Source organism: Cuculus canorus, chromosome 6, assembly GCF_017976375.1.
Source record: "Cuculus canorus isolate bCucCan1 chromosome 6, bCucCan1.pri, whole genome shotgun sequence".
NCBI classification, from domain to species: domain Eukaryota; kingdom Metazoa; phylum Chordata; class Aves; order Cuculiformes; family Cuculidae; genus Cuculus; species Cuculus canorus.
In genome coordinates this window covers 1,970,567-1,995,426 of record NC_071406.1, presented here as the reverse complement: position 1 = coordinate 1,995,426, position 24,860 = coordinate 1,970,567, and the positions used below count along the sequence as shown (strand labels likewise).

Genomic DNA, 24,860 nt, shown 5'->3' with positions numbered 1-24,860 from the left:
AGTGGCGTGACTGGAAACACTGTGAGCAGACAGACTGGTTATTAGTTTTATTGTTTTGTGGAATTCAAAGACAGTGAGCACTGAAGAATGAACAGACTTTGGCTTGAAAAGTGTTCATGTGTGCTGCAGTAGTGAGGGAGAGAATGGTTTCTTGGACACACTGGGAATCGGGAGAGCCAAAAGTGAGTCACATGGACGGCTGCAGACATCACATTTAATTGTGTAATAATACTACAGCGAGCACAATTGGAGCAGGCTCGCTGACCTCACAGCTGAAAGCACTATTTAAGATCTGGCTCCCAGATGTTCCAAGAGGATCCAGCCAGCTGCTAGCAGAGCTTACCCTGAGTGTTCTAACAGGGAACATTTACAGTTTAGAAGAGATGATCGCACTGATTTTCTTTTCTGCCCTGCTATGGGACGAGGCTCAGTCGTGGGGATTCAAGGACGGAGTGCTGCATAACTCCATCTGGTTAGGTAAGAAATAATTCAGCCGTGAATGTTTTGCTGCAGAAGTCGCTGTGTTTGTTTAGCAAGTATAAAGACGAGCACCTAGAGATGCAGAAATGAGCCGTGCATTAATAGCAGCAAAGCCCTGCACTGAAATTGGTGATCGTTTGATCTGAGTACCGAAACCCTGCATTGAAATTGGTGATCATTTTATTTAACAAAAACCTGCATTGAAATTGCTGATTGTTTTATCCAAGTAATGATTAAGTTTTGTCCTTATAAACTTACTATTTTTACTGCTTCTCTGAAGTGCAGGAAAGGGCAGATGTAGAACATTTAATCTGTATATGTTTTCCTACAGCATGAGGTAAAGAGAAAACATCATTAAATAATAGTTGCTTCTAATGAAGGAAAATGAGCATGAAAAGAAACATTTGCCAAAGGAATGAATTACTTTCTGCATGAACATACTTCACATGCCTGGGGTCCTACATCTGACACTAAATGAGCTGGAATTAATAGTGATAATGTTTCCTGGGTTTCTTGGAAGGCACAGAAATGTATAAGGTTTGGCTGTTGGTTTGTTCACATCATTAAACAGTGGAGAGAAGACTCCAAAACGGCTCTATAAAATGCTGTGGGAATAGGTTTTTATACCTCAAGACGGTTTCAATAGCTCTTAGGGTTCTTTTATAGATTGTTATCATTATCCCATACACCAGAAAAACGTGGAATACAGTCATATAAAGGATGTCAAAACAAACACATGCACTGAGTGCTCTGCTTTATAAAAAAATACTTCAAGCTCCTTTCTCCTTTCTTGAATGCTGCGTGTTTCTTTAAGGATTTTAAGGAATTCCTCTTGCCGGCACACATTTCTGTTCCATGAGGGGCTGGGGCCACGCTCCGTTAGCTGGTGCAGCACTCGTGTGAGTCTCGTCCCTTCTCTGAGGAGTGTGCAAACCAGCAGGAGAATCAATGAGAAGGAGAAGTGATCTCAGTTGTTTTCCATTTAACTGTGCTTTTTTAATGACTTCTCTTTCCTTCTAAACTCCCAATGTGCCTGCTGCGTCTCGTAGTTGCTGAATGTTAAGAAGGATATTGAGGGGCTGCAGCGTGTCCAGAGAAGCTGGCGAAGGGGCTGGAGAACAAGGACTATGGGAAGTGGCTGGGGCACCTGGGTTGTTTTAGCCTGGAGAAGAGGAGGCTGAGGGGAGACCTCAGCACAGCCTACAACTGCCTGAAAGGAGGTTGTAGAGAGGGGTTGTTGGTCTCTTCTCCCAAGTGACAGGTGAGAGGATGAGAGGGAATGGCCTCAGGCTGCACCAGGGCAGGGTCAGATTGGACATCAGGAAAATTTTCTTCACAGTAAGGGTTCTCAGGCCCTGGCAGAGGCTGCCCAGGGAGGGGGTGGAGTCCCCATCCCTGGAGGGGTTTAAAATAGACAAGGTGCTCAGGAACAGTTTAGTAATGAGCAGGTATGGTTGGACTCGATGATCATAGAATCACATAGAATCATAGAATCATAGAATCATAGAATCATAGAATAGTTTGGGTTGGAAGGGACCTTAAAGCCCATCCAGTTCCAGCCCCTCTATGATGGGCAGGGACACCTCCCACTGGCTCAGGCTGCCCAAGGTCCCATCCCACCTGGCCATGAACCCTTCCAGGGATGGGGCAGCCACAGCTCCTCTGGGCACCCTGGGCCAGGGCCTCCTCACTCTCATGGTGAAGAAATTCCTCCTTCTGTCTAATCTAAATCTGCCCCTCTCCAGTTTATACCCATTGCCCTTCGTCCTATCATTACAAGCCTTGGTAAACAAAGGTCTTTTCCAACCAAACGGTTCTATGATTCTATGGATGTGCTCAGGTAGGGGAGAGCTCCGAGCAAGGACAGCTTGGCAGCTTCAAGCACCACCCCAAGGGGCTGCTATTGAAAAAATGAATGACAGAAAAGAGGTTTGTGCAAGAAACAAGCAAAGCTTGCATTCTGGGCTGGAATAACAGTAAGGAGACACAAAGGATAAGCAGGACTGACGCTGTGTTAAGCCTTGATAGCAGGGCCACAGAAGTTGGGTTTGATACCGGGTGTGATGGGTATTGCCGTAAAGAAGGGATGTGGTCAGAGCAAAGGGGCTTGAGGTCCCTTCCAACCCAAACCACTCTATGTACGGTTGGACTCAATGTTCTCAAGAGTCTTTTGCAACCAAACAATTCTATTATTCTATGGTTGCTGCCAGCAGGGTAACAGCACCCACAGAGATGCTGCAGGAAGACTCAGAGGTGCTGCTGTTGGCAGAGCAGCCTTTGCAGAAACTGTGAACGTAGATCTTTCTAGCAACATTGTGAAAGAGGGGATGCCTCTCTGTTGGTGACATTTTAATGTCAGAAAGTGGGGGTGGATACCTTTTAGGGGATAGGACTTGAATTGCAACATTGCCTGGTGAAAAAGTTAGGAGAAAAACTAAATATGATAAGTTTTCACTGTCGGCTCCAAGAGTGATGAGTGCAAGCAGTGGCAATTCCCCCAGATCCCTAGGGTTCATCCAGCAGCAGATCCAGGGACAGAGCAGGGTGGGTTTTGGCTGCCAGAGCAATGGGGGGTTTTAGCAGCAAGCATCACAGAGACTGAGCTCTAAGACTGCTCTCACTTTAGCTGTGACTGGTCACCTCTGCAGCAGTGACAAACCTTTCTCTTGTGTTGGTGCAGATGGTGCAGTTCAGCTCATCCCAAGGACTACAGTCTGTTTTCTCATTCCCCTTCCAGCTCACTTCATGGTGGCCTGCAGAGGTCAGTCCCATCCGCTGCAGGTCGTACCCTGGGGCAGGACCGCGTGCTGGGTGCTGTGGGACTCATGTCCAGTTTGCACACGCTGAACCCCATCCAGCCATGCTGTCAGGCAGCAGCGAGTGCATTCATCTGGTTAGGCACGAGAGACCACTGACTGAGTGAAAAATAATACATCCTACAAATATTTTAATTAAAGTAGATTTTTGTAATCTAGCACCCTTGCCCGTGGCAGGGGAGTTGGAACTGGATGATCTTAAGGTCCTTTCCAACCCAACCCATTCCATTATTCTGTGTTTATTCCACAGCTCTAAGTTGTTGTTACTCTTGTTTGCAGTGGAATTGGCTTCTATGGAAAGGTTTTTCCATGGAATATATGTTATCCCATGCCCACACCAGTGACATTCCCAGTGATTCCCTGCTGAGACCGTTGTCAGCAGTGTCATTCACTTCACTGGGTGCACGACCAGTGACTGAAGATCCAAAAGCTACATTGGCAAACGTCATTGTGTCTCCAGGAAGAGTTCTCACCATCGCTAACCACAAGTCACTGGTGACCGGGGCTGGTTAAGCAAACATCCCAACCCAGCCAAAACTACTGACTTTGTGTGTGTCTGTAGAAAACACATTCCTTTTTTCCCATGATACCAATCACTACTGTAAAAAAAGCTTCCTGTTCTGCATCTTTACTGAGTTGCGCTGACTGGTGACAGCTACGGCCATTTCTCTCGGATTATACTAAAGAGAAGAAAGATCTGGACAGAAACGCCATTCAGATTAGACATAGGGATCAGTTCTGAGACAGATTTCCATCCGTACAGCACCAGACAAGTGCAACGTGAGCCTTGTTGCGGTACTGACAGTTTCTAGGTTTCCCTGGAAAGCTGCTTTTATCTCGTGCTCACAACAGCAAAGGGAAAAATAATGAAGAAAGCGTATTAATTTTCTGTGCAGCAGAAATGTCAGCCAGCGATTGTTCTGGGTCCTGCCCTTTGCGACACAAGCTCAGATATTTTTATTTCACATCTGGATTCCCTTTAATTTCTGCCTCTCCTCTATCTGAGTAGCTCTGATTCAACTCCTCTGGAGGCTCGAAACAAAGCTCTGTTTCATCTTACGAAGGCACTCGAAGTTACATCCAAAAGTGTGCTGTGATAGCGATCCAGACGGAGCTTCCCCTGAGTCAGATAGGACGCATGGAACTGGTGATGCTGACACCAGCCGATGGTTCCCATAGCTACTGCCTTCCGAGCAGCCCTCGGGGAGCCCGCCCTGCCTTTGTTGATTTTCTGTTGTTGAAAAATTCACCAAGCTCTGCCTCTGTTGATCTTCTGTTGTTGAAAACCTCACCAAGCTCTGACGAGCTCTGTTGTTCCAAACTTCTCCCGAAGAGAAACACACCTTTGCGTTGCAAAACCACGCCTTTGAGCTGGGAGGAATGTCTTTTCCTGATGTTTCTCCAGCAGCACAGCTGCTTTCTGACCATTTTACTTCTCTCCTCACCTGGACAGTAGCCCAAAGTGCAGGTTTTGGGGAAACAGAGAGTAGTGGTCAATGGCTCGATGTCCAGATGGAGACCCACGACAAGTGGTGTCCCTCAGGGATCTGTACTGGGCCCACTGCTGTTTAATGTCTTCATCGCTGACACAGACAGCAGATTGAGGGCGCCCTCAGCAAGTTTGGAGATAACACCAGGCTGAGAGGTGCAGCTGTCACACCAGAAGGATGGGACGGCATCCAGAGGGACCTGGACAGGCTGGAGAAGTTGGGTTGTGAGAACCTCATGTTGTTGAACAAGGCCAAGGGCAAAGTCCTGCACCTGGGTCAGGGCAATCCGCAGTTTCAGTACAGGATGGAGGATGATGTGATTGAGAGCAGCCTGAGGAGGAGGACTTGGGGTGCTCAATATGAGCCGGCAACATGTGCTCCCTGCCCAGAAACCAACCGTGTCCTGGGCTGCATCCAGAGCAGTGGGACCAGCAGGAAGGAGGGGATTCTGCCCCTCTGCTCTGCTCTGGTGAGATGCCACCTGGAGCCCTGTGTCCAGTTCTGGGGTCCCTAATATAAGCAGAATATGGAACTGTTGGAATGCATCCGTAGGAGGCCATGAAGATGATCCAAGTGCTGGAGAACCTCTGCTGTGAGGACAGGCTGAGGGAGTTGGGGTTGTTCAGCCTGGAGAAGAGAAGGCTACAGGAAGACCTTATAGCGACCTTCCAGTACCTGAAAGGGGCTACAAGAAAGCTGGGGAGGGATTTCTTAAAAGGTCTTGTAGCGATGAGACAAGGGGAAATGGCTTTAAATTGGAAGGGGCAAGATTTAGATTAGACATTAGGAAGAAATTCTTCCCAATGAGGGTGGGGAGGCCTTGGCCCAGGGTGCCCAGAGCAGTGGGGGCTGCCCCATCCCTGGAGGGGTTCCAGGCCAGGTTGGATGGGGCTTGGAGCCCCTGATCCAGTGGGAGGTGTCCCTGCCCATGGCAGGGGGTGGAACTGGATGGGCTTTGAGGTCCCTTCCAACCCAAACCATTCTGTGACTCTACAGAGGTGGTGTGGAAGGTGGGCCGTCTGGGATACAGTACTGACATCACGTATTGCTTTGGTCCCACAGAACGAGCTGCTGGGGTGTATCACAGGGAGTCGCGCTCTGGGAAGTACCAGCTCACCTACACAGAAGCGAAGGCGGTCTGTGAATACGAGGGAGGACGTCTGGCCACGTATCAGCAGCTGGAGGCAGCAAGAAAAATAGGTTCGGAAAAACCTTTCACATCGCTCATTCATAGTGTTGCCAGTCTTGTATTTTCATGAATGTTATGAACTCTGGGGCTGAGAAACTTGTAAACTTCCTGGATTTTTTCCCAAGTTGCCTGCAACTTTGCCCTGAGGAGCAAAGCACAACTGCAGGACCTGCAGAGCTGTCAGGGATAACATCTGCTGTGTGTCCCCCAAACTCTGGGTGCAGCACAGTCCTGGAACCAGCAACCCCCCTATCCCCCCAGGGTACTCCTGGCTGAGCTGGGAAGCACTGGTGCCTCCCCAGCTCCAGCACCGGGGGCTGCTGAGGAAGGCGTTTATCCCCAGGGGGTTTCTATAGTAAATGTGCATCGCTGGTTTTCACATCGCCAGCCAGGATCTCTTGATGTTTATTGCAGCCACATTTGCTCTGTGAGAGTGCGAGTGGTGCGCTTGGAGTGAAAAGTGGAGCTGCTTGAGGGCTCTACTGTATTCCTGGTTGATTCCTAATAAGCAATGATTAATTAATTCAGGGCAGTAGGAAAATATCCTCCACTCTAGCGATCTGCAGGCCACGGGGCTGAGTCAGAAGCTGGCTCTCATCATGCATGTAAGAAGGGTACTTTTGTCTCTCTGAGTAGCTTCTGAGCCCTAAGATGCCACAAATATGTTCTGTTTGTCTCCGTGAAACATTGCATTGGTCTTCACTGGGCAGTGAATAATGTTGAGCTCTTTGGCTGTTGTTTTTAACCTCTCAGCCACAAAATGCATCAACAGGATGTTTCTGTGAAGCAAGAAATACTTCAGGCATTTCAGGTATTTCAATTTAATCAGACAGTGTTTTAAGGAAATACTTTGCTTTCTTATCTGTCTTCTGTGTGTTGTATTTTATTCCCTCTCAGAACGTAATGATGCAACCCCTGGGAAGAAAGTGAGTAAATCTGTTTGGTTCCAAAATGGAAACAAAGAAGGCAGCTACATAACTCATCCAATATATAATTTGATTAGAGATGCTGGTGCAGCACTTAAACCTCACTACTCAGGAAACTACAGTCCATCTGCTTTTGGGTTTTGTTTTCCAATGAAGAACCAATAATTATATTGTGGAGAACACAGTGCAGTATTATATTCTGTGTTTAAAAATAGCCTCTTGGAGCACTCTTCTGCCTGGCAGTTTGGTTTCTGTTAGGCAAATTGCACCCAAGTCTTTATCAGAGAATTGAAGAATCATGGAATGGTTTGGATTGGATTGGAAGGGACCTCAAAGCCCATCCAGTGTCACCCCTGCCATGGGCAGGGACACCTCCCACTGGCTCAGGGGCTCCAAGCCCCATCCAACCTGGCCTGGAACCCCTCCAGGGATGGGGCAGCCCCCACTGCTCTGGGCACCCTGGGCCAGGGCCTCCCCACCCTCACTGTGAATTTCTTCCTAATGTCCAATCTAAATCTTCGCCCTTCCAATTTAAAGCCATTCCCCCTCATCCAATCACTCTATGCCCTTGTAAAAAGCCCCTCCCCAGCTTTCCTGTAGGCCACCTTCAGGTACTGGAAGCTGCTCTAAGGTCTCCCCACAGCCTTCTCTTCTCCAGGCTGAACAACCCCAACTCTCAGCCTGTCCTCATAGCAGAGGTGCTCCAGCCCTCGCATCATCTCTGTGGCCTCCTCTGGACCCGTTCCAACAGCTCCATGTCCTCCTTATGTTTGGGATTCCAGGACTGGACACAGGACTCCAGGTGGGGTCTCATGAGAGTAGAGTAGAAAGGGAGCATCCCCTCCCTTGACGTGCTGGCCACGCTCCTTTTGGTGCAGCTCAGGACACCGAGCTTGAGTTAGACTTTACTTACTTAAATGAAATGCAGTGTTTTTCTTGCCGAGGATTGATTGATCACATCCATGTCTCATTATCTCATTGCTGCAGGTTTCCACGTGTGTGCTGCCGGCTGGATGGCAAAGGGCAGAGTTGGGTATCCCATAGTAAAAGCTGGAGCCAACTGCGGCTTTGGGAAAACCGGTATTGTTGATTATGGGATTCGCCTCAACAGGAGTGAGAGATGGGACGCCTACTGCTACAACCCTAACGGTGCGTTTAAAACAACTGATTGCTCTTTGGGTCTATGATCATGACTATGTGCTACATTTTGTGGCTGCAAAGGCACCCAGGCTCTGCAGGAGTTCGCTTCAATGCTATAAATACGCTGTTTGAGAAGGGGGGAAACTGATACGAGTTTATGTGGAGGCTTGCAACAACTCCCCTCTGCTGTCACCTGTAGCTGATCCAGCTTGCTCAGAGCCCAGGGTATCTGCATGGCACTGGACTGCGTATAACACCTCACCTGGAGCCCTGGGTCCAGTTCTGGAGTCCTCAGCACAGGAATGACATGGACCTGTTGGAGCGAGTCCAGAGGAGGCCACTGAGGAGATGGAGCGCCTCTGCCATGAGGACAGGCTGAGAGAGTTGAGGTTGTTCAGCCTGGAGAAGGTTGTGGGGAGACCTTATAGCAGGTTCCAGGGCTGAAAGGGGCTCCAGGAAAGTTGGGGAGGGGCTCTGGATCAGGCATAGGATGAGAAGAACGGTTTTGAGCTGAAAGAGGGGAGATTGAGATGACATCTTGGGCAGAAATGTTTTGCTGTTCAGGTGGGGAGGCCCTGGCCCAGGGTGCCCAGAGCAGTGGGGGCTGCCCCATCCCTGGAGGGGTTCCAGGCCAGGTTGGATGGGGCTTGGAGCCCCTGAGCCAGTGGGAGGTGTCCCTGCCCATGGCAGGGGTGGCACTGGATGGGCTTTGATGTCCCTTCCAACCCAAACCATTCCAAGAGTCTATGATCTCTCCACGCCCTCCATTCACTGCACTGCAGGCGATTAAAACATCCACACATGCTGTTCCAGCATAACCTGATGTTAATTGGTAGAGCAGAGAAGACAGAAAAGTACACACCAATATGAAAAGCAAAGCTTAACTTTGTGCACTGCTTGGCTCCCCTGCTCCAAGCGTTCTGCCCTGCCTGGCAGAGCCACGAGCTGGAGTTGTCCGTGACGTCTGTGCAGCTGTGTGGATTCTGTTTGTGCTCACAGGGCTTGAGTTTGTTTGTGTTAGCAGGGCAGTTGTTAATCAAATGGCTCTGAGGGGTGGGGGACATTCCCAGATGTTCAGCGTACAAAGAGAACTGCAAGAGAGGCGACTGCATTCATTATTTCTGCATGGAAACCATCAGCAGACTTTCTCCTTCGTCATCCTTCGTCCGGGCAGACACTTTCCCAAGGCACTGTTTGGTTAGAGGACAAAAGGAAACCAGAAGTGCATCACTCAGCAGATGGCTTGAGTCTCTCCCGTTAGAAGGATGTCTGTCCACATTAGAGGGATATGAGTGCACCCTCAATGGACATTCTGCTACAAAGCCCAGCATGAGCTGTCTGTTTGCAGGTAGGAGACAAGAAGCCTGAGGAAACGAAGACAAATCTCTGATTGAACTGAGTCCTCAGCACAGGAAGGACACGGAGCTGTTCTGGCTGCGGAGATGATCCGAGGGCTGGAGAACCTCCAGTATGAGGACAGACTGAGAGAGTTGGGGTTACTTAACCTCAAGAAGGGACACCTCAGAGCAGCTTCCCGTACTGAAAGGGGCTGCAGAAAAGCTGCGGAGGGGCTTTTGATCAGGGAGTACGGGGACAGGATGACGGGAACGGTTTTCAGCTGCAAGAGGGGAGATTGAGATGAGATCCTAAGGAGAAATGTTTTGTTGTTCAGGTGGGGAGGCCCTGGCCCAGGGTGCCCAGAGCAGTGGGGGCTGCCCCATCCCTGGAGGGGTTCCAGGCCAGGTTGGATGGGGCTTGGAGCCCCTGAGCCAGTGGGAGGTGTCCCTGCCCATGGCAGGGGGGGGACTGGTGGGCTTTGAGGAACCTTCCAACCCAAACCATTCCATGATTCCATGATACTATGCTCTTCTCTATGATGTTAAATATGTCAAGAGGAACTTGTGGAACTGTTTGCCTGTTGGCAATGTACAAAGTACATCCAACTGAGCACTGACCTCCAGCTGGAAAGCATAGGACTTGTGGACAATGTATAAATATGCGAGTGTTGTGGTTTAGCACCAGCTGGCAACTTCACAGCTCGGTCACCTTCCCGCTGCCTGGTGGGCTGGGGAGAGAATGAAAAGAAGGAAAACTCCTGGGTTGAGATAAAGACAGTTTAATAGGACAGCAAAGAGAGAGAATTATAATAAGGATAGAATATACAAAACAAGTGATGCACAGCGCAACTACTCACCACCCAATGACTGATGCCCAGTCCATCCACGAGCAGTGATCGCTGGCTCCTGGCCAACTCCCGTGGTTTATAGGCTGAGCATGAAGCCATATGCTTAGGAATGTCCTTTTGGCAGGGTTGGTCAGCTCTCCTGGCTGTGCCCCCTCCCAGCTTCCTGTGCAGCTCCAGCCTCCTCGCTGGCAGAGCAGGGGAAGCTGAAAAGTCCTTGACTTGGCACAAGCACTGCTTAGCAACAACTAAAACATTGGTGTGTTATCAACATTATTCTCATCCCAAATCCAAAACTCCATACTACACCAGCTACAAGGAAGAAAACTGACTCTGTCCCAGACAAAACCAGGACAAGGGTCAATCACGCTATCCTGTGCCCCGAATCTCCCTTAGAAAGCACCTTCCTCTCCCCTAGGTCTGAACTTGGGCAGCTGTGACAAATCCTATGGTCAGGCAGCGTGGTCACCAGGTTGGCTGGTCCCACTGCCTGGGAGCTGGTTAGGTTCAAATGGTCTCTGAATCAAACCAGGATGGGTGTTTTTCCTCCCAAAGAAGACATTCCAAAAGGAATGAAGAGCTGCACCAATAACAGGAGTACAATGTAATGTGTCTGACCACCAGCCTCTAGCAGATTTTGGGGAGAAAAGACACTTTCAAGAGGTTTCTGAAGAAGAAAGGATGCAACTGCATGCCAGGATTACTTCAACTACATTTTGATGTCACCAAAAAACCCAAACGCCTTTCACGTGAAACACCAAGCTCTGACCTAAAGTCCGATGAAGTCAGTGAACGTTTTGCCTCTGAATGCAGTGAGTTTTGGATCGTGATGCCTGTTTCCAAAATATCTGCTCCCAAAAGCTGGGAAATGACTGGCATTTCTTGTGAATGCTGGGTGCTTAAATATATGAGAGGTGCTGTCACGCTGGGTGTTCTGTGTGGTGTTCTACGGATCTGCTGGGTCTGAGTGCACATAAACCATCGCTGTACCAGGAATGAATACTTAAACTGTGATGCTTTTATTTTTCTCTTAGGAAAAGAATGTGGTGGAGTCTTCACGGATTCAAAACATGTCTTTAAGTCACCGGGCTACCCAAATGAGTATGAAAATGACCAGATTTGCTACTGGCACATCAGAGTAAAGTATGGACAACGTATTCACCTACAGTTCCTAGAGTTTGACGTTGAAGATGACATTGCTTGTATGGCTGATTTCTTGGAAATCTATGATAGCTATGATGATGTCAATGGCTTTGTGGGCAGGTAAGGCGATTCCAGCTTTAATATGAAAATAATCAAACAATATGGTTCTTCCTCAGAGCATTACTTGAGAGGAACTCTATTACCTGACCCAATTAGCACCTCTGACGTGCCTGCAACACTTGCAGTAATAGTACCTGGCTTCTCTTCCCTGGCAGTTTACTGGCGTTATCACAGGCCTGTGAAGAGCCTCGGAGAATTGTGCTTTGGCCTTTTCCACTTTATTAAATTACATGAAAGAAAGCTGCAAGACTTTTTAGTTAGCTGCTTATCTCCATTCTCTATTATCTCACAGGGAGGACTCCTAGCAATCTCAAACAGTATTTTGTACTGGCTTTAGCTGAAAGGAGGGAGGTGAGGTGTTAAACTGTTTGCAAAAGTGTATTAATTTAAGTTACTGTTGGCTACAGAAGTAAAGCCTTTTCTAACACTATCAAAACAGGACAACTGTTAGATAACATCTCTCTCACTAGATTTAGTTTCCCTCTTTGCTTAATTCTCTCTTTTCTGCAACATCATATTTTTGCTTGTCGTTTGGCAGTCATGTTTTGGTATGAAGTACATAAGATTCTATGATTCAGATTTCCAGAACAAAAAATAAACCAGAAAATGTGATAAAATCCACTTCCTAATTCCTGCCATCTTTCACATCCTCTCTACAAATCATATGTAGCAAAGCAAGGGCACAGTCCGTTTGGTTTGCATTTACTGATCGTTTTAAATGGTTTTCTTGACAGTGTTTTTCCTTTCTTAGCCTTGGGTTCTTTTCCTTAATCATGGAATCATAGAATTAGTCATAGAATCATAGAACCATAGGATGGTTTTGTTTGGAAAAGACCTTTAAGATCATTGAGTCCAACCATCGATCCAGCCCTGCTAAGTCCACCACCAGACCATGTCCCTAAGTACAACATCTACTCATCTTTTAAACCCCTCCAGGGAAGGGGACTCAACCCCCTCTCTGTGCAGCCTCTGCCAATGTTTGACAACCCTTTCAGTAAAGAAATTCTTCCTGATATCCAACCTAAATCTCCCCTGGTGCATCTTGAGGCCAATGCCTGCTGAATTTCTCTTTTTCTGCATACATTGAAAAATCTTTCCCGCTTTTTTACCCTCCCCAAAATACAATGACAGAAATCCCCTAAACACTTGCTTTGCCACCTAAAGGAGAATTCCATGCACTGAATACCCTCAGCCAATGCAGCCCTGTGAGCCACAGCTCCAAAGGAGAGTCCAGCCCGAGAGCCACCGCTCCGTGTAGGTCCCCATGTAGTGGGGGGTTGGCGTATTTGCTGTGTCCTTTAATCATCATTTACACTTTTTATTCCAGGTTTTGTGGAGATGAGTTGCCGGATGACATCATTAGCACAGGTAATACGTTTGCACTCTTTATGGTTAAAAAAATCAGTCCAAATCACCTTTTGTCCTTGCTTTCAAATGATATCTGGTAAAGATGTCCAGAGACACAATCTCTGCTACAAGGCCACCTGCCATACGCTGCTCTTTCACCCACGCAGATCCTGGTAAATAAACGGAAAGGGAAAAAAGCCTGGTTAGAAGGTAAGCAGGGTGCATCCTGCTGGCCTTACAGCGCTGGGACACGGTCACACGCTGAGGAGTTCCACACAGGCACCTTTATACAGCAGAGCTGTAGCCGGGGCAGAGCCCTGGCTGTGCACACAGTCCTCAGGCACCACTGCTTCTCCTTTCCAGAGCAAGGATTGTAGGAACGGGTCTAAAGCTGTTGCAGAGAAGCTCAATGTGAGCCAGCAAGGTGTGCTCACAGCCCAGAAACCACCCATGTCCTGGGCTGCGTCCAGAGCAGTGGGAGCAGCAGGGAGGAGGGGATTCTGCCCCTCTGCTCCGCTCTGTGAGACCCACCTGGAGCCTGTGTCCAGGTCTGGAGTCCTCAGCACAGGGAGGACATGGAGCTGTTGGAGCGAGGCCAGAGGAGGCCACGGAGATGCTCTGAGGGCTGGAGCACCTCTGCTATGAGGAGAGTTGGGGTTGTTCAGCCTGGAGAAGAGAAGGCTGTGGGGAGACCTTAGAGTGACTTTCCAGTACTCTGATCTCTGGATCAGGGAGGGCAGGGACAGGATTAGGGAATGGTTTTGAGCTGAAAGAGGGGAGATTGAGATGAGATCTTAGGGAGAAATGTTTTGCTGTTCAGGTGGGGAGGCCCTGGCCCAGGGTGCCCAGAGCAGCGGGGGCTGCCCCATCCCTGGAGGTGTTCCAGGCCAGGTTGGATGGGGCTTGGAGCCCCTGAGCCAGTGGGAGGTGTCCCTGCCCATGGCAGGGGGGGGACTGGATGGGCTTTGAGGTCCCTTCCAACCCAAACCATTCTGTGATTCCATAGACATTATTCTGTGTATAAATCTAAACAGCAGGTCGAGGTGTGATTACCTGTAAAGCAAAGCCACTCTCACCTCTCCTGGCTCAAGCATCACACACTCACTGCAGAAAGCACGTCATGCATCCCGTCTGTGCAAGGAAGTAGCCGTGATCGCTGAGGATCAGGGGTGACCTGTGCAGAAACCACACTCCAGCCCACAACTCTAATCAGCAGAAAGAGAACAGGCGAGTTTTGCCATCCCTGATGTCCCCGTTTGCGCACGCCTGGTGGAGATGAGCAGATGACACTGATGGGAGAGTGACAGAGCAACCTCACCCTCGAGTCACCGAGACCCACGAGGCTCTCGGTCTCACACAAAGGGTGACGTTTCAGAGGGAGAGTGAAGCAGAGCAGCATTTTATAGAACAGGAAATGCTTTGCACCGGGTGCAGCAAAGCTTTATCAACCTCTGACCTCGGCAAACAACAAAACCTGATGCAAATCTGCCGGGTTTTCCATGGGGTTAATGGAATTCTAGTCCTCCCTGGCCACTGAAGGAGACAGACCAGGTGGATTGCTCTAAAGATCTCAGCAGCAAGCAAGAAAAAACACTTTAAATTGCTCTGAAGTATCACATTCTTATGCCACCTGACATCATTAACCTTTGTTTTTCCTCTTTGTGTCCAAGGCAATGTTATGACCTTGAAGTTTCTGACCGACGCCTCAGTGACTGCTGGTGGGTTCCAGATCAGATACACTACGATAGACACGACTTCCAAGCCAAGCGATGGGAAGAATACAACATCCCAAGGGAAAACAAACTACTTATCTGGAAAATTTGGCATCATGTGAGCAGATTAACGAGATGAACTCATTAAGAAACATGGTGTAGAACCCCACTCAGATATCTGTTTCTTCAGAGAAGACTTTTTTTCTTCATACCTTCCTGACTTTTTATTTTCTGCTTTTATATAAATTTTGTTAATGAAGTGTACTAGGAAATAAATTATAAACTATATGTAGATGAATAATAGAAGACTATTTTTAGGTTGCAAGTACTGTAAAAATCTGAAGAAATCATTGTTACCAAAGATTTAAAAATTATTTTTCTATACAAACTGCCCCTTCTCCTCATTTCTTGCACCACTTGAACAAATTTTTCTGCGACTGTTTCAATTATTAGATTTTTAAATGTAATGTGCTGTTCTCTCCTTCTCTCCCTGGATTTCCACTAATTTATTTTTTAGAGTCTTGCTTTGTTTCTTCCTGCTCTCTACATGTAATTATTATTTTAATTAACTCATCTCCCTGATCTCAAAAGACCTTTAGAGAAAGCTTATTTTCAAGATACATATGTTCACCTTGTGGATGGTCTACCCATGGGATTGCCCAAAGCCAGAAGACTGGGAAGCAGAAGGACCAGCACAGAATCAACTGCATTATCATCATAATTTTGTGGTGAGATGAATCAGAAACTACTCCATGAGTTGTGTCGGGGTTTCCTCATCCAGAGAAGAGATGTTCAAGTCCTTTCACTCAGTAAAGAATCAAATGAAAGACTTGGTAAGGATAATAAAACAGGTGAGAAGAAGCATCAGAAGAAATTGCTGAGTGAGTACTGGAAGATCCCTTCAGATGAAGGGCAACGGAGCTGGGAAAGGGTCTGGAGAACAAGATCACGAGGAGCAGCTGAGGGCCCTGAGACTGTTTAGTCTGGAAAAGAGAGGGCTGAGGGGAGACTTCATCACTCTCTGCAGCTCCCTGGAAGGAGGTTGTGGTGAGGTGGTGCTGGACTCTTCTCCCAAGGAACAGGCGACAGGACACGAGGAAGTGGCCTCAAGCCAACCAGCCCAGATTTACTGAAAGAGTGGTGAAGCATTGGAAGAGGCTGCCCAGGGCAATGGTGGAGTCTCTGTCGCTGGAGGGGTTCAAAAGCACAACGGGACATGGTTTAGCAGGCACGGTGGGGCTGGGCTGACGGACGGGATGAGCTAAGAGGTCTTTTCCAACCTCAATGATTCTCTGATTCTATAAAATACTGTCAAGAAGCAATCTGTTGTTTACACGGGTTTTAAGACGACTGTACTATTTTGTTTGATCAACATACAGCATTCTCCATATGTTTTTTAACTTCAGCTGAAATTCCTCAGTCTGAAGCAGCATTAAAGCTACCTCTGTTTTAATCCTGTCCAGAGTTTGCAGCAAATTATTTTTATTTCTAGAGAACTTTTCAAACTTCAAAATATTTTTCTAGTTGTAAAGTTGCAAATAAGTTTAAGGAGTTTCTTTCTTTTGCTCCAAATGTTTTCTTGGGTCCCGATCTGCTGAAGTCCATCACCCACTGAGAATCTTCCTGTGAATTATTTTGGTTTGGAGCACTGTGAATTCTTCGGATATAGATTTGGCGAGAGTCTTAAGCTAATCAGACTCATCTTTATTTCTTTTATTCTAATTCTTGGTTCTTTAAATTTATTTCATCTTTGAGCTTTTATTGTAATTTCACTGGAAGTAGGGTCCTGCTTTCCAGCTGTATTGGAGAACAACGTGAAAGCTGGGGAGGGGCTCTTGGTCAGAGAGGGCAGGGAGAGGACAAGGGGAAGGGTTTTGAGCTGAAAGAGGGGAGATTGAGATGAGATCTTGGGGAGAAATGTTTTGCTGTTCAGGTGGGGAGGCCCTGGCCCAGGGTGCCCAGAGCAGTGGGGGCTGCCCCATCCCTGGAGGGGTTCCAGGCCAGGTTGGATGGGGCTTGGAGCCCCTGAGCCAGTGGGAGGTGTCCCTGCCCGTGACAGGGGGGGGACTGGATGGGCTTTGAGGTCCCTTCCAACCCAAACCATTCCATGATTTTGTGATCCTTGTGGGTCCCCTTCCAACTCAGGACACTGATTATGTTTCTGCGTCCGCTGCAACTGCTGAGCAGCGCTGGGAGCTCTAGGGATTGCTTCCCAATAACAAATAAACGTTTTGTAGATGGGAGTGGGAGGGCTCCTGGGATGGGGGGGCTGCTGGGATAGGATCCTGGGAAGGATCCTGGGAAGAGCTGATGGGAGGGGTTACTGGGAAGGCTATTGGGATGGGATCCAGGGAAGTGCTCCTGGGGAGGGTTACTGGGAAGGCTACTAGGTTGAAATCTTGGAAAGCGCTCCTGGGAAGAGGTGCTGGAGGGGGGTCCTACGGAGGGAGGTTCCTGGGAGGGGCTTTTGGGAAGGATCTTGGGAGGCTCCTAAGAGGTTTTCTGGGAAGGATCTTGGGAGGCTCCTAACAGGTTTACTGGGCAGGATGCTGGGGAGGGCTCCTAGGAGGGTCACTGGGAGGAGCTCCTATCGCCGCCTAAAGCGAGACAGAGCCTTTCACCCCCCCCACCATTTCCCGCGCCCCTCTGCCTTTCCCGCGCCGCCGCCGCACCAATCAGCGATGGGGGCGTGGCCTGAAGGGGGCGTGGCCTCACGGCGCGGGAAGGGATCCATCGCTCGGAGCTCCTCCGCGCGCGCAGAAAACGCGCCGCCGCCCATCGATGAGTTCCGGCTCGGCCGCCGGCCCCGCCCTCCCCGCGCCTCCATTGGCTGGGACCGGGACGCGCCCCGCCCACCCCGCGCTCCCATTGGCTGAGGCCGGCGCGGCCACGGCCCCGCGCGACGCCATCTTGGCAGCGCGGGGCGAACTGAGCGGCATCATGAGTGCTCCCGCTGCCGGCTCCAGCCTGCAGCCCCTCTTGGAGACCCTGCAGGACCCCACCGCCCCGCCGGGGGAGCTCACCGACGCCTACCTCACCGTCGTCAGGTGAGGGGAGCGGGCGCTCTGAGGGGCTGCGGGGTTCGTGGGGCTGCAGGGACTTGGCATCTGGGGGTGGCTCTGAGGGACTCTGGATGGCTCCGAGGGTCTCGCTCTGGGGCTGCGTGGAGGCTCGGGGCTGGGGGTCTGCGTGGGCTCTGTGGGGCTGTGCGCGGCCTGAGGCACTCGGGGGGCTGCGTGGGGACTCTGAGTGGCTCAGATCTGCAGAGGGCTCTGTTGGAGGCTTCAGGGCTCTCTTAGGGGCTGTGGGCACTCGCAGTAGGGTTCGGCGGCGGGCTCTGTTGAGGGGTTGCCGGGGTTTGTAGGGCTGGAGGGGCTCACTGGGGGGCTGTGGACTCGGGGGGGGCTCAGGGGGTAGCGTGGCTTTGTTTGGGGGCTGGAGGGGCCCTGTGAGGGGCTCTGTCGAGGGGCTGTCGAGACTCCTGAAGGGAGGTTGCAGGGGCTCAGGTCTGAGGGGGGCTCTGCAGAGGGTTCTGTTGGGGGGCTGTGGGGCCTGGCTCGGGGAGGGCTGCAGGGCTCGCTTAGGGGCTGCGGGGGGTCTGGGCTGAGGGGTTCCAGTGTTCAGGGGGTTGCGTGGGTTGGTGTGGGGCTCTGGGGGTTCAGGGGGACTCTGTTGGGAGGGCTGGGGGGCTTGCACTGGGGGCCTATGTTGGCGCTGGAAGGGCTCGGAAATGTGCAGAGGCTCTGTTGGGGGCTGCGGGGTTTGCGTTGCTCTGGGCTGGGGCGCTGCTGGCCAGAGACCGCAGGAAGCGTGAGCGCAGGAGGGAGGGCATCTCTTTGGTGCCTCTCCCCATCTGAGCGCCTCGCTTTTCCATTTCCTGCGGAAACCGCGGGAAGGAATGCTGGGAAAAAGTAACTCTTTTCCTGCTGAACCCAGATTCGTTTCAGCTCTAGAGTTGGAAAGGTTAGATTTTGATGTGGTTTTCGGGTTTTGGAGTGATCCGGCTTTAATTGCATTTGTTTGTGGAAGGTGTTTCTTAACCATTAAGTTCTGCCTTTATACCTGTATCTTTGGAATTTGGTAGCACATGGGAAAATGTTATCTCTGTCCATCGGTGCCCCCTCCAGTCCCTGTCTCTTGGGTCTGTGAGAACTTTTAAAGCTGTAACTGCTCGATATCAGCGGCACTGATCAGTTTACAGGTTTCAGTAATAAATGAAAAAAAACCCCATCCTAACGTAAAGATAAACAACAACAGATTTCTGAGTTGTTTTTTTTTCTGGATGATTGCACTGATTATGGTTCCTTTTGCTGCGTGAAATGGATCAGTTAAGGTTTTCTAGGATAACCGCAGCTTTTCTGTATTGGATGTTCCTCAGATGCATGCAAAGGCGTCACTGCTGGTTGTCAAGCCAGGGTTTTCCTAGTGTGTGGAGTCTGCGTTCTAGCACATTTTGAGGAATATGCTTGTTAAGCTCTATGGTTCCGTGGGAAATCTGTCTAATTTTCAGCAGTTGTTTAGAGTTTGCATATTAATCCTTAATGTTTTTATGAAAGCTGTCAAGAAATGGAAGGCCATAATGTTTTGTGCTCCATAAACACAAAATGGGTCATTGCTCACTTTGATTTTTGAATTATACTGTGATGCATGTCCTTTGTAACACAATATTTTACTGATATGTCTGTGGCGACTGGCACTTTTGCTCTTTTCCTTAACTACTTAAGTGTTGTTGTCTTTTAGCTTTGTAAGGAGAGAAATTGTTTGAATTGGAAATTTGAAGTCAGTTATAACATGTCTAACCTGTGAATATTGCTTCTTTGCCCTCCTGCTTCCTAAAGTCGCATGACGGGTGAAGGTGGCAAAGAATTTACTGCAGATGTCGGAAGACACTTCCCACAGCTTTGCAAAGCGTTTAAGGTATGTTTTTTGCATTCAATTTTCTGCACTTTAAGCCAAGATATGCTTAGATGGTTAAGGTCAGTGTAAGGCTTGGATTTGAATTTATTAAGTGAGAATTCAGGCTAGTGACATAGTAGTAAGGGTTTTCTTGAAAAAAATAGCTTCTGTGATATTAGAAATTACTACAGAACAAATAAAATACAGGGGTTTGGGTCTGTAACTCGGGCAGTGTTACGGCGTCAAAACTGATCTTCCAGCCAGAAAAGATGCGGTGTGTTCTGTCTGCTTTTAGAAATGCTTCCTGGATTGGAATATGCACTAAACGTCAGTGTTTTTTGAAGGCTGTTCTTGGCAGTCTTTCCCTGTCTGTTTTAGATGTTCAAAAACAGTTGGAGAATGAAGTGGTAGTATGTCATGAGAGAAGTCAAGAACTTTACACATTTAGAGCTTACTTCAGTTATGGTGTCTGGATTACAGAGAGCAAAACTGTCTTCAGGACCTCAAGTTGTTTTATTTCTTTGGAGTGTGTGTAATTTGGAATGTGTGTAGTCAGGAGGGGTTTCCTGCATGGGTGCATTGCATTTCTCATGAATTGTTCAGTTTGACACCTTTCTCTTTATTGAGCAGAAGCATTGGCATTAAGGCAGTGCTTCACAGCTGCTACTTTTTTTTTTTTCAGGCACACATTTCTAGTCAAAACTCAGAGCTAAGTAATGCAGCATTGCAGGCGCTGGGATTCTGTGTTTTCAGTTCAAAGATTACATCTGAATTATCTGGTAAGCAAACTGACTTTGGTGTGAGTGCTGAGTGTGTGTGTTTATATCAGAGTTATTTCTTTAACATATACTTGAATTTTGACCAAGTTTACGATCCCCAAGTCATGCAGTGGTTTCGGCTCTTGTATGAGCAGTGTGATCGGTTCACTAATGCTGTCTTGTACAAAATAAATTGTGATGGTTTCTTCGTGCTGTTACAGGGGCAAGCTGCTGTCCGGGCTGGCTGGGCCTCGGGAGGTACCTCTTAGAGGTTCCAGGGGTCAGGGATATCCAGTTGCGATACCATGATTGGAAGCTGCGCAGTGTCAGTTGTGTGTGTCAGACTGGGGGTGGTGGAAGGAGGTGAAGCTGAGTGGGGACAGAAGGAAATGTGTTGTGATTTGGCTGCTGTGCAGTGCCTTGGTCGTGCTGGGGTCTATCATGACTCCTCAGATGGCAATGGCAAGTGGCGTACTGTCAATGGTTCTTTCTTTTTCATCTTCTGAGAAGCGTTAAATACTCCTGGAATGACCTTTGTTAGAGAGAAACTTAACCTCAAGCAAGACTGAACAAAATCATGTCAGAGGGTGTGCAGAGAACATTTTTTATGTGACTCTGCCATTCTATTTTTTGAAATCGATTCTTTCTCTCGGTTCTTCTACTCATTTTCCAGTGTGTCCTTCTTTCCTATTACTCGAACTTTAGCCCAATTTCCTGTGAGAACGAGGCATCTGTAATAACGCATGGGTGGTCCCTTTCCTTTCCCTTCCCCCTAACATTTTTTTAACTGGTTGATAAATTAGTTTTGTTAGAGAATGTCAGGTTTTGGAAATAATTAAGTCCTGAAAGCAGTGGAGAAGATACAAAGTATATGTACCCTTGATTGAGGAGGAGGGTGTATGTGGGCATATCCTTCTCTGATAGCAAGATCATTTATGCACAGAGCCCAGATCTGCAAGACATCAGGCTTCGTTATGTATTCCTTCAAAATTAAAACTGATTTCCCCATCTCTCTTCCTAGTTGCAGGCAAGTCCTATGTTAACCTTAATCTTTTTTTGTGTGATGAGCTCACTGTCACCTCGGTTACCCCAAAGTGAATTTATGTATGTTTGTATAGCAGTGAAATTCACCAAAATGGTGCTGAATTCACTTGAAATCCAACAGATTTTTAATAATTAAGTATTTGATCATTAGGTCTAGTTGTTTTATGTAAAATTGTCTTCTGGTTTTGTGGTTTGTGGTCTCATATAAAAGTAATACAGATATTCTATGCTAATGGTATCCGTACATTAATACATTTTGAGCTTTTTTGCTACTTTATTTTGAAAGACATTTCCGAAAAGTAATGCTTAAGATGCAGTTGTGTCCATTGGGACTTGAAGTTGAACTAGTCTTTAGTAATGTTAACTGAGCAAAATGACCTGAAACGTGCTAAGAAGCTGTCTAGAACTACGTGAACAGAGTTTGAGTGTTGTGCGTTCTGCTTTCAGCAACGGAAATTCATGATTTGCTTTCAATGGTGACCGCTGTTGCTGTAAAAGCTTCGGACAAAAACACTCGCACTCGAGCACTTTGGGTGATCTCTAAGCAGGTGTTTCCTTCAGAAGTTATTAAAAAGGAGGTAAGCTTCCTCACTTTATTTTTTGGTGGCTGGATTGCCTAGGGAGTTGAGATTTGGGCAGTCTCTTGGTCACTCTCCACTCGGTAGTGTTTGAAGCCTGAAGGTTCTTTTCCATCAAATTTGACAGCCAAGTATGGGACTTAAGTTCTTGGAAAAACTGTAAGGAGGGAGAGGAATTGTAAGGGCAGCTACAGAGGGACAACGGTCAACAAATCGCTTTTCTTGAGGGAGAAGGTGTAGTGGGAGCAATTCTGTTAGATGCCAGAGTGTAGGGAGAAAAAAGTTGAAATTACTCCAGTTTGGTCAGAGCTCTGACCTTAAAACCAAGCATAATCCAAACATAGGGCACAGTCCTGAGAAACAGCACTTCATCATTCCAGCGTCCTGTGGGAGTATTTTTATTCAGGGGCTCACTCTGATCGATGTTTTCTGATTTCCTCAGGTGTCCAATATTATTTCTACCCTGGAAACAGTACTTACTAAAGGAGATGTGCAGTCGATGGTGGTTGAATACGAAGCACTAAATGTTATTATACGGTATGTGCACTGTAATATTTTTAAAATAGATGCTTAAAAGTTTTCTGGAAAAATTTTGAAAGAAAAGTTTTTTTTGAATGCTTTTTTAATTGTTCAGTATGTTCAAGACTGTTTTCTCAGTGTTCTGGGTTATAGTCCATGGAACACAGGAGAGGTGTGTGAGTTGTCATCTCTGTTTCTCTAACCTAGTGGTTCTTCTGAACTGCTTCATTTGCAAAGCAATCCGTTAGTGATAATATGACATTTCTAACACAAAACAGTCAGTGTTCATGTGAACTTTCAATGCTTTCATTTTTAATGGCTTATTAGGAGCTATTTCCAAAGCTTCGCTTGTGTTTCACAGGTGTTCTGCATTCTCATTCTCTGCCAGGTTGAGAAATTCTCAGCTGTTACATGAGTTTGTGTTTAAAAAATGTCTCCTTGGTGCTTTACAAATTTTATTGCCATGTTTTTCACAACACTGCTGAGGGTGCTCTTTGGTTCCAAAGGTGCGTTTTTAGGACCAGCACCAAGAATGCATTGTTTTGATCAGCAGCACTAGAAGAATCAGATTTCGTTTTCCTTAGTTCAGCAAAGCTGTAGTGATGGGAGTTTGACGTACTTGTGCCAAAAAGAACACTAGCAAAATTCAATGACTTGGAGGTAAGCTGGTTCCTCCAAGCCATTTGGAATATGTTCCAGTACTTCCATTTCGGAAAGTCTCATTTGCTTCTGTGTAGGATGGTGTAAACATGGAATTGTTTGTCATACTATGCTCTAACAGCTCTGTAATAGAGGGACAAGATTAGAATGCTTGATGAGGCTGATGCACATTGAGTCTGTGCAGACCTGTGCTGTTCCACGGTATGAGCTGTTTTTCACAAGCCAGGCATACGTTGTTTTCATCTCGCTGGCCTGTTGGAGCAGGTCTGGGCTGCTGGGAACACACAAGGGCTGGTTAATATCCAAACTTTGTACTGTGCCACTGATAAGGAAGTGGTGGTGATTCTTTCAGGCACTCAGTTCAGCTCGTTTGACAAAAACATTGAGATAGAATGGAAAGGACAACTCTAAATGTCAGTCTGTTCTGCTTTTTGTAAGGAAGGTTGGAAAAGACCTCCAGGCTCATCCAGTCCAACCATCAGCCCAACCTCACTATGCCTACTTAATCATGTCCCCACGTGCTATTTCCATGTGGTTTTTGAACCCTTGCAGGGATGGGAACTTCACCCCTGCCCTGGGCAGCCTCTGCCAGGGCTTTACCACTCTGTCAGTAAAGACATTTTCCCTGATTTCCAATCTAAGCCTCCCCTGGTGCAACTTGAGACCATTTCCTCTTGTCCTATTACTTCTTCCTTGGGAGAAGAGACCAGTCTCCACCTCACCACAACCTCCTTTCATGGAGCTGCAGAGGGCGATAAGGTTTCCCCTCAGCCTCCTTTTCTCCAGACTAAAACGCTCCAGGTCCCTCAGCTGTTCCCACAAATCCTGTTCTCCAGCCCCTTCCGCAGCTCTGTTTCCTTGTCTGGACGTGCTCCAGCCCCTCAATGTCCCTGTAGTGAGGGGCCCAAAACCGAACCCAGGATTCGAGGTGCAGCTCCACTAGTGCTGAGTACAGGGGGCACAATCACTCCCTACTCCTGTTGGCCGCACCACTTCTGATACAAGCCAGGATGGCATTGGCCTTCTTGGCCACCAACATTTCAGTGCAGATTTAAATGAGCTGTCAAAATAAAATTGTTTAGAAAGATAGAATAAGATTGTTTAGAATGGATTCCTGTATGTTGAATTAAAACACTTATTGACAATACTAAAATTATCTTTGAGTGTCTGAGCAGTCTGTCTGTTGGAGATTTGTAATACCTGTATTTATGTTTTGGATCTAGCTTAATGGAGCAAACTCCAGCCCAGATGGGGGAAGAGGCTGTGCGGTGGGCGAAGCTGATCATTCCCCTGGTCGTGCACTCAGCCCATAAGGTGCAGCTGCGAGGTGCCACTGCGCTGGAGATGGGCATGCCTCTGCTCCTCCAGAAGCAGCAGGAGGTAGCGGCCGTCACTGAGCACCTCATGACCACAGTAAGTGGAAATGCTCTGCCTCTGTTCTAGAGACAATGGGAATAGTAAATTGAGGTAGTTGCTTGGTTGGAGGGGGTTCATTTTATTTAGTTTAAAGAGTGGCAGCAAAAAGCTACTGTGCATTGACGGGAGCTTCTTGATGGCAGCGTTTTCAACAGGAAAATTAATGTAACAGTATAGGGCCACTGTAAAAAGAAAATAATGAAGTTTCTGACAAGAGAAAATAACTTGCTTTTCTTGAATGACCTCCAACTACCTCTCTTGGTAGCATTAACTCATAAATACCATTAAACATTTATTACCATTAAACAGAGAGTTTGCTTACTGAACTGTAATCAACAGAACTTGATCTAGAAGTAATTCACATCATTCAGCTTAGCTCCCTACTCAGGGCTAGCTTAACTTTGAAAGTTAAGGCCAGATTACTTGGGGCCTTGTCCAGCTGAG

General features: G+C 47.7%; 2 protein-coding genes across 5 annotated transcripts in view; both read left to right on the top strand.

Annotated features, from left to right (window-relative positions):
* Positions 1 to 320: 320 nt before the first annotated feature.
* On the top strand, positions 321 to 15,982 carry TNFAIP6 (TNF alpha induced protein 6). Its single transcript, XM_009557430.2, has 6 exons — positions 321 to 477; positions 5,849 to 5,986; positions 7,889 to 8,050; positions 11,258 to 11,486; positions 12,814 to 12,854; positions 14,504 to 15,982. Exons 1-6 carry the CDS (start codon positions 384 to 386, stop codon positions 14,665 to 14,667), a joined length of 828 nt encoding a protein of 275 aa, XP_009555725.1. The 5' UTR covers positions 321 to 383; the 3' UTR covers positions 14,668 to 15,982.
* A 1,472-nt stretch (positions 15,983 to 17,454) lies between these two features.
* RIF1 (replication timing regulatory factor 1) overlaps positions 17,455 to 24,860 on the top strand; it is a 31,244-nt gene continuing 23,838 nt past the window's right edge. For all 4 annotated transcript variants that reach the window (XM_054069940.1, XM_054069938.1, XM_054069937.1 and 1 more), the window contains exons 1-6: positions 17,455 to 17,592; positions 19,384 to 19,462; positions 20,124 to 20,220; positions 21,691 to 21,821; positions 22,264 to 22,358; positions 24,224 to 24,413. In XM_054069940.1, the coding sequence (XP_053925915.1) occupies positions 17,486 to 17,592; positions 19,384 to 19,462; positions 20,124 to 20,220; positions 21,691 to 21,821; positions 22,264 to 22,358; positions 24,224 to 24,413 (699 nt within the window). In that variant the 5' untranslated portion in view covers positions 17,455 to 17,485. The remainder of the gene's footprint in view (positions 17,593 to 19,383; positions 19,463 to 20,123; positions 20,221 to 21,690; positions 21,822 to 22,263; positions 22,359 to 24,223; positions 24,414 to 24,860) is intronic.

Excerpts from the sequence above, each read along its gene's own strand:
- TNFAIP6 (XM_009557430.2), top strand. The coding sequence starts at position 384 with ATGATCGCACTGATTTTCTTTTCTGCCCTGCTATGGGACGAGGCTCAG. Across the intron at positions 8,051-11,257 it reads CTACTGCTACAACCCTAACG|GAAAAGAATGTGGTGGAGTC; the intron begins GTGCGTTTAAAA and ends TTTTTCTCTTAG. Across the intron at positions 11,487-12,813 it reads GTCAATGGCTTTGTGGGCAG|GTTTTGTGGAGATGAGTTGC; the intron begins GTAAGGCGATTC and ends TTTTTATTCCAG.